Here is a 7,710-nt window from a genome sequence, read left to right as displayed (position 1 = left end):
CACCCACTAAATTGTAAGCTCTTCAGGGCAGGGTCCTCTCCTCCTGTATTCATCTGTCATTTGCAACCCCTATTTAATGTAAAGCGCTGGGTAATATGTTGGCGCTATATAAATCATGTATAATAATAATTTTTTATACTGAAATGTCAGCAAAAAGTAAACACTGATGGTGGAAAAAAGCACCTGCTTTATGTTCCATGTAACTGGAGGTCTGGTAGCCTTGTGCCATCTGCATTCTGTACATACTTTGTGATTAAATATGTTCCTTACCAATCTTAAAGAACATTCTTTAAACTTACAATTGGCTATAATGTTACAGAACACTATTTTCAGTTAACATTAAGAGTGCAGGTATAGTACACTTTGCTGGTAAGTAAACAAGCTGTTATGTAGGTCCCTCCTGGTACATTTGTTTTGCCTTCTCTTACCCTGTTCAGGTTTCAGCTTACTTCCTGTGCCTGGGACAAATGGATCTCAAACTGTTATGGTTGTAACTTGTAATGATTTGTAAAAATGCTTCAGGTCACCTTTGTGACTTCCAATCCTAGGGGTAGGGTTCCTCTCACTTCCTGTCCAGAAAGTGGTAGTAAAGGTAAATCTTACCAACAAGCATACAGGCAGAAGTAAAAACCTTACATCATGGTAACTAAAACATAATTGTCTGGAGTTCTTCATTTAGCTGGATTTACATGTTTGTGTTTGTTTGTTCTGCCTGATGCAGTCTCTTATTGGAACCAGTGGGGAAAATAATATGGCACTGTGTGTCAATGGGTCTGATTTATTAAAGCTCTCAAGACTGGGTGATCTAGCAATTCTGGAATGAATTTCTTCTAAGTAATTTGCTATTTGCTGTCAACTGTTTTCAATCTTGGACCAGATCCATTCCAGGTTTCCTGGATCACCCAGCTTCACGGATAAAAGTGTATCATCTCCAGCTTTGGAGAGTTTTAATAATCCAGGCCCAATGTGTTTAATTTGTGTTGCACTACATGTCAATGCATATCATAACACAGACACACACACACATCATTGCATTTAATTCTGCATAAGCATTCCTTTTAATTAATTTTCAATGAAAAACACATCATGCACTTTAAACCTCATTCTGACAACTGTAGAAAAAGTGTTCTTGGTGTTTGTCCTATTTTAGTAGACCTAGTTAATTTTCTTTACAAATGATTATTTAGTTTTTCAATATACAAGATAAAGGAATTGATGGGGGGTTGGTTGAAGAATATCCAGTGTCCTACACATTTCTTGGTTTGTTGGATAATTAACTCCTTACTGCACTCTGGTGTTTATTCATCTGACTCCTATATCATTGCTGTATCCTGTGTTAATGTATAGGCCAGATTCTGCAACAATAATATGCAGCAAAGACACAGAACAAAAGTTCCTTAAAGACAATAAAGCTTGGGAATTAGGGCTGGCAGCAGAAAGAATACGTATTAAATATTTATTTTGCAGGGGGTTGTTCCATTTTAAAAAATGAATTGTAAAAAGTGAAATTTGTAGAGTACACTCATGACATTTGAATGGAACAACTCCACTGGGAAATTACAAATAAAAAAATAGTTTTACCAATAAAAGGTACCTTCTCCAATGTCCCCAGCAATATCCATGTTAATGTACATTAGTAGAAACATTCACAGTTGAATGCTGGCAAATGGTACAGCTCTACTGCACTTCTGGAACCATGACAGAGAGGTTTGTGGCTTTATCCTAAAATTCTTGGTGAAAAACATGAACTTATAATAATAATAATATAATAATTCTAAACATTTAGGTTTTAACCACGTTTTTTATTACACCAATGAAAAATCTTTGTCATTACATAATATAACAAAGCCTCCATTCGGTGAAAATTTCTTTTAAAATCGACCAAATTTTTATGCCTTCTAAAAACAAAACAAAAAGTAACAGAACTAAATAAAACACTTTTCTCTAATTTAATGTTAGGAAAAAAAGAAAAATACTGCTACGGTAGTTAAAATGTATACATTTTATTCTATGACTTGTCCTGTTTAATAATTACACTATAATTATTATCCTAGTACATACCATTAAAAAGGTATTTACAAATTAAATAAAGGTGTTTTTTTACCTGTTTTTTTTTTTATTTTTTTAATATCCGAAATAAATGAAAACAATATAAAACATAAAATTCGCAGGAAAATAATAGTTAAGAGGAAAGGCGCAGTATGAGTTTAATTAGGGTTGATAGGGTAAAATATGAGAAAATATTTTTTTTACTGGTCAGGTGGCTTTAGGGCCAATCTAAACTAAAAAAACAGACACACACACATAAAACCACCTAAACAGTTCCATGGTAGAATTGTAATCACACATCAGATCAGTTTTTTTTCTTACAGTTATTTCTGGTTTCGGCCATCCTACCCCCACTACCACTCAATCCAGCACAATCATGTCTGCGTTCTAGTGTCCACAACACATTTCCCTCCCTTCTTCCTCCACACGTCAGAAAGTAATCATTTGCATGCTCATTGAAAAGAAGTACAAATTGGATTGCATACTTTCATATTTTTTATAGTGCTGCTCCTGTTTCTCAGATGAGCTGACAGTCTCAAGTTAACCCAGTTTAGGGAGAAGCCAGTTAACCTACCATATGCATTTGGAATGTGGTAGGAACCCCTTTACAAGCACAAGGAGAACATGAACAAGACATCATCCAAATAGTGTCTTTGCCTAAATGTGTTTAACAGTGCTAGCCACTGATCCACCATTCTACCATGATGAGTTTAGTTCCACTTTAACTGACATCACCATTTGCACTTTTGCACATCAAAGGGATCTTCAGATGAATGAAAGTGGATAAGTGGATACAAGAGTAACAGTGATACATTGTATCGTTCCACTGTCTAAACAGTTTTTGTAAACAGGGAGTCAGACAACCCATTTTTGACTAGAGGAGCTTCTCTAGCTGCTACTTTTACACAGTAACTCTCACTGTCATTCTAGGCAGGTAGAAAGTGTTGACAAGTGTAAACTTGAAGTAAATATCACAGTCTCAAATATATCTTAATGAAAATCAAGTGTTTAAAGTAGCCATCCTTTTACAGTTTTTGTAACAATTTGCTTTAATTATAGGCAACAAATAAAATTACTCACACACATTGTAGAGAAGAATCAGAGACATCATACAAATAAACAATACATTTATACAATCTCAGGTTATATACATTTAGGAAATATTGTGTTAACTTTGAGCTGCAGCATACCTGGGATGGAATTTTTTTTTCAGTTGGCAGCTTGTTTCCAATTGCAGCAATTATTTCATAAGCATTAAAATAAAATGAAAAAAATATATATTTGGGAATTTTTTAGAGGTGGTCAAGTTTTAAAAACTATTTAATTTATGACGGAACAAGAGCAGCATTATGCTTGGATATGTTTTGTTTTTCACATCTAATGTTTATAGGCTAATGCAGGTCAAAGCAACAGGTTCATCTTAGTGATAAACCCCCATTTTCACATATACACACAGATATGCTCAGTTCCCTTTACTCCCTCTTTTGCTCCATTCAGCTGCTTACAGCAGGTATGCCAGGTGATGCTCGGTATGAGGGAGCATGGAATAAATTTCTCTTTCTCTCATGTGTCTAAGCAGCCAGGCACCAATACTATCTCATGGTGCCATGGAGCAAAGAGGAAGGTTGAGTAAAAGGTGGGGGAGCCTCAGTTTGTACCTTGTTGCTTAGCTCTCTAAAGGGAAAATATAGGCCAGTTCAAGCAAATAATATTTTCAGTGGATACTGGTAAGCTTTACCGAATGCTAGCTTTGAATACCTCTTAGAGACTATGGATTTGAACTGATTAAATAGTAAGGCGCAATCTCTTGAGTTGAGCTTCTATATAGGAAGCATCACATGCATGTGTCATAAGTAAATAAGGCTGGTATGATGTAGAAAATATAGTTAGGCATTATAAATAGAAACAGCAGTGTTATGCATTACCAAACAATAACAGGATACAACATTTTACAATATTCTGAAAACATTCTTATATATAGGTAAAAAATCAAAGTAAAAAAATACAAAAATGGATTCCTATATGGGTATTTTTTTTACACTGAGTTTTAAAATATATGCATTATGTTATGATTAATTTCACCTTATTTCTTCATTCTTTTTTTCTTTTACTTTTTCACTACTTTTTTTATTCTATTACTTTATTTCTTCATAGGTAGCAAAACAGAATAATCAAAATATATGTTTAATGGATGAATCTGCTTTAAATGCAATAGCATCTATTACCCTGGCCCTCTTGTAGATATTTAACTTTTCCTTTCATTACTTACCATCTGATTCTACATTCATTAAATAATAGTAAAAATGTAAATGGGATGCAAGGACTATGTTTATATTGATGTATATGGCCTCTCTTTTAGCAACACAACTTTACCACAGTAACCCGTTTTTTGTAAAAAAAAGTCACATATTTTTTCAAAAACATATTTCCCTTAAAATGCCCAACAGTTTAACTAATAGATTTACATAAATTAATAACAATAGGTACTAAGGCAAATAGTAATCTTCAGGCTGGAGCTCACTGTAGGTCCCAGGTTCCATAAATTAGTGAGGTAAGTTTGCTGTCTCTCATTTTCCATGATATCAGCACCTCTGAGTGGTTGTGATTAAGGGTCCTTAGCTCAGTTAGACGGCCAGTCAATCGTGCAAAATGTTGAGGATCTTCAGGGTGATACATTTTGGAATACTTGTGTAAAATTTCTAGTAGTGGCTCCTGAAGTTTATCAACACAAACTTTGTTCTTTAGGAATGGACGATCTATATGAAAAAAAAAAAATTATCTCAATGATAGGAAAAGTACAGCAAAACAATATAAACTCACAGTATGCAAATTGTTTTAATAGCGGGTTTAAGAAAGTTAGAATCTTAGGTTTTGGATGCTCTCTGGTAGGATTTCCTGTACAGCTATTACCAATATGCACAGTTATTGACAGAAAACTCCCCAATAGAGACACAAGCAGCAATTAGGCAACCTTTAGTTTAAGCATTTGTCAAGTATATATTGTGCACTTCAATTTTTGTGAAACAGGGAAGCTTTCTAATCACTGTTGGTGTTGGTGAGGACCTGAAAGCTATTTTAAGGGTTTCCCTGTGTTAAAAAGGTCCTCATAAATGTCTATACATTCAAACAGCATAAAAGCTCTACAAAAACTGTTGAACATCTAGAATATTAGTGAAGGGATACATAGCCACCTATACTTCCTGGTCTGTTGAAGATATCGAGGATTGGGACTGCTGTCTCCACTTTAAAATAGGTGTAAAATAATTAGGTTAAAATGTTAGGTTAAGTTTAAGTGTTATTTACTACCACAACATGAGAGCTCTGTACACACTAACAATAATTATCGTTGGAAACAAACGATTATGGACCGATCGTCCGATAATTGGTAACAAAAAAAGTGCACAAAATGACTGACCAACGAAGCCGACAAACGAGGATTGTCTCTGGAAACAAACAACTATCCCGGCCGATCTAATTGAGTGACAATCGTTCGCTATCTATCATGTGTACGGTTGTTCAGTGATCGTGGACGGTTCCGCAGTACACTTTCTCCTTTACATGTCACTTCCTGCATTGTTCAAACGATCATATCTAGCGTGTGTACATTATTGGTGAATTATATTTGAATGATTGTATTGTTACAACATGTATAGAATTGTGCACATTACGATCGTTCAAAATAATAGTATATAATCATTAGTCATTCGTTTTCGATAATTATTGCAAGTGTGTACCAAGTTTTAGGCCCTGTGCTGCACTGTGAGAAATAGGGAGAGCGTAATAACCCTAATGTACTCTGGCAGGTAATTGGACATTGGCAAATGGATACATTTAAGGTTTAAGGGTGGGAGGTTTAAATCAGGGGGTAACCCTGAATCTGAATATTACCATTGCTGAATATATATATATATACATATATATATATGTATATTGTGCTGAACCCTTGTTAGGAATAAATTATGGAAAATTGTTTATGCACCTGAAAAGAACACTGTTATAGCCAAAAGTAAAGCATATTCTGTTTCAGTCACGTTAAGAGAGCCCATGCTTCTGAAGAAATTAAACAATGGAGTAATAAATTCATCGGTGATATCTGTAAAATAAACACAACAAAACATTATGACGCATAAACAAACATACCTTAGCTAACAATAGACTGGAACAAAACATTTGTTTTACATAATATTATATATGGGGTGTGGGGGGCACATATTTTATTATGCATGTTGTAAGTATGCAACAAAAATCTTTGCTGTTTATATATTATAAATTATTATATGTTTTTTCCAGATTCACAGAAAAAGTATGACTGTCACAAGGAGATTACATGTTTATTAAAATTATTCTGGCCCTCATCAAGTCGATGTTGTCCAAAACACCACATTTATGAAAATGAAGAGCACAATGGGGTTGATTTGCTAAAGGATTTTAGACTGTCCGCTTATCCAGGTGAATTGCAAGTGAATGTGGTAAAAAAATCACTTTGCAAATATTAACCAAATATTAACCAATCATATGTAAGGACATTTTCTTTTGGATGTTTGGATTGGATGGTTAAAGTTAGTAAATTTTCAGCTCATTTACTAAACAAGTTATCCCTTGCAAGGAGATAATTGGCTTTGCAAGTGAGTAGCCTATATTCTTTTACTAAATCAACTCCAATGTGTTGAACACTCATGATAAAGGATGTGCAAAATATTTTTATGATTATAATTTTTAGTTTATTTTTTTCAAACTTTTTTTTAATAAACTCTTATTGACATGTGTGAAGCTGTCAAAAAAGTCCCAATAAATAAAGTACTCCTATGATAAAGGTACACTTGCACATTAGGTACTAAATATATCACCAATGTGACACAAACACCTACACGCACTAAAAAATACTAAGCAAAAACAGTGAAATAACAAATATCAAACCTGAATTATACTGCGGAACATTTTGGTGAGGAGGCGTTTCTATAGAATACAAAGGACATCTGTCAAAATCCTGAATATGGTAATATTCTGTTGAATGATTTTGGTATCGGACGATTCCTGAAAGAAATGTTGTACTTGTAATTAGTTTCTCGTATGATTCAATGTTTGTTACATTCTTAAGAACATTTGCGATATTCAAATGAAGTATACTGTGTTCATATTTTTTCCTATAAAAATTGGTCCTGATATATTTATTAAATTTCACCAAAACTAGAGAACATAGACTATGATGGGAGAACTTTAGGGATCCAGCAAACCTGGAATGGATCTGGTCTAGGATTTAAAAAAATTCCAACTAATAGCAAAAGACTTTTAAGGAATCCATTTCAGGTTTGCTGGATTTCTCAGATTATCTGCCTGTTATTAAACGAAAGGTTTTAATGTAGAAAGTTGGGTCAGTTTTTTTAACTCTTTCCATTCTCAGACCCACTTTACTTTTGCTTACTGTATATCCCACTTGCATTCCTTTATCTGCATTGTATTTACCACCTACCAAACCACAGTATCATCAAGAAACATCCCAAGCACAGGCATTGTGCTTTAGCACTAAAGCTGCGTACACACTTGCAATTTTTGTCGTTGGAAAGGATCTTTCACGATCCTTTCCAACGACAAGGGGCTGAAAGATGCATGAACGATGCTGTACATACAGCACCGTTCATGCTCTATGGAGAGGGGAGGGGG

General features: G+C 34.3%; 1 protein-coding gene across 2 annotated transcripts in view; it reads right to left on the bottom strand.

Moving 5' to 3' along the window:
• Positions 1 to 3,072: 3,072 nt before the first annotated feature.
• LOC140340831 (bile acid receptor-like) overlaps positions 3,073 to 7,710 on the bottom strand; it is a 37,404-nt gene continuing 32,766 nt past the window's right edge. For both annotated transcript variants that reach the window (XM_072426249.1, XM_072426256.1), the window contains exons 9-11: positions 6,967 to 7,083; positions 6,029 to 6,142; positions 3,073 to 4,805 (exon numbers count right to left, since the gene is read on the bottom strand). In XM_072426249.1, coding sequence (XP_072282350.1) covers positions 4,567 to 4,805; positions 6,029 to 6,142; positions 6,967 to 7,083 — 470 coding nt within the window. In that variant the 3' untranslated portion in view covers positions 3,073 to 4,566. The remainder of the gene's footprint in view (positions 4,806 to 6,028; positions 6,143 to 6,966; positions 7,084 to 7,710) is intronic.

The sequence above is a fragment of the Pyxicephalus adspersus genome, chromosome 1 (genome assembly GCF_032062135.1).
Source record: "Pyxicephalus adspersus chromosome 1, UCB_Pads_2.0, whole genome shotgun sequence".
NCBI classification, from domain to species: Eukaryota; Metazoa; Chordata; class Amphibia; order Anura; family Pyxicephalidae; genus Pyxicephalus; species Pyxicephalus adspersus.
The sequence above is the reverse complement of the archived record's forward strand: the minus strand, read 5'-3'. Positions and strand labels throughout refer to the sequence as shown.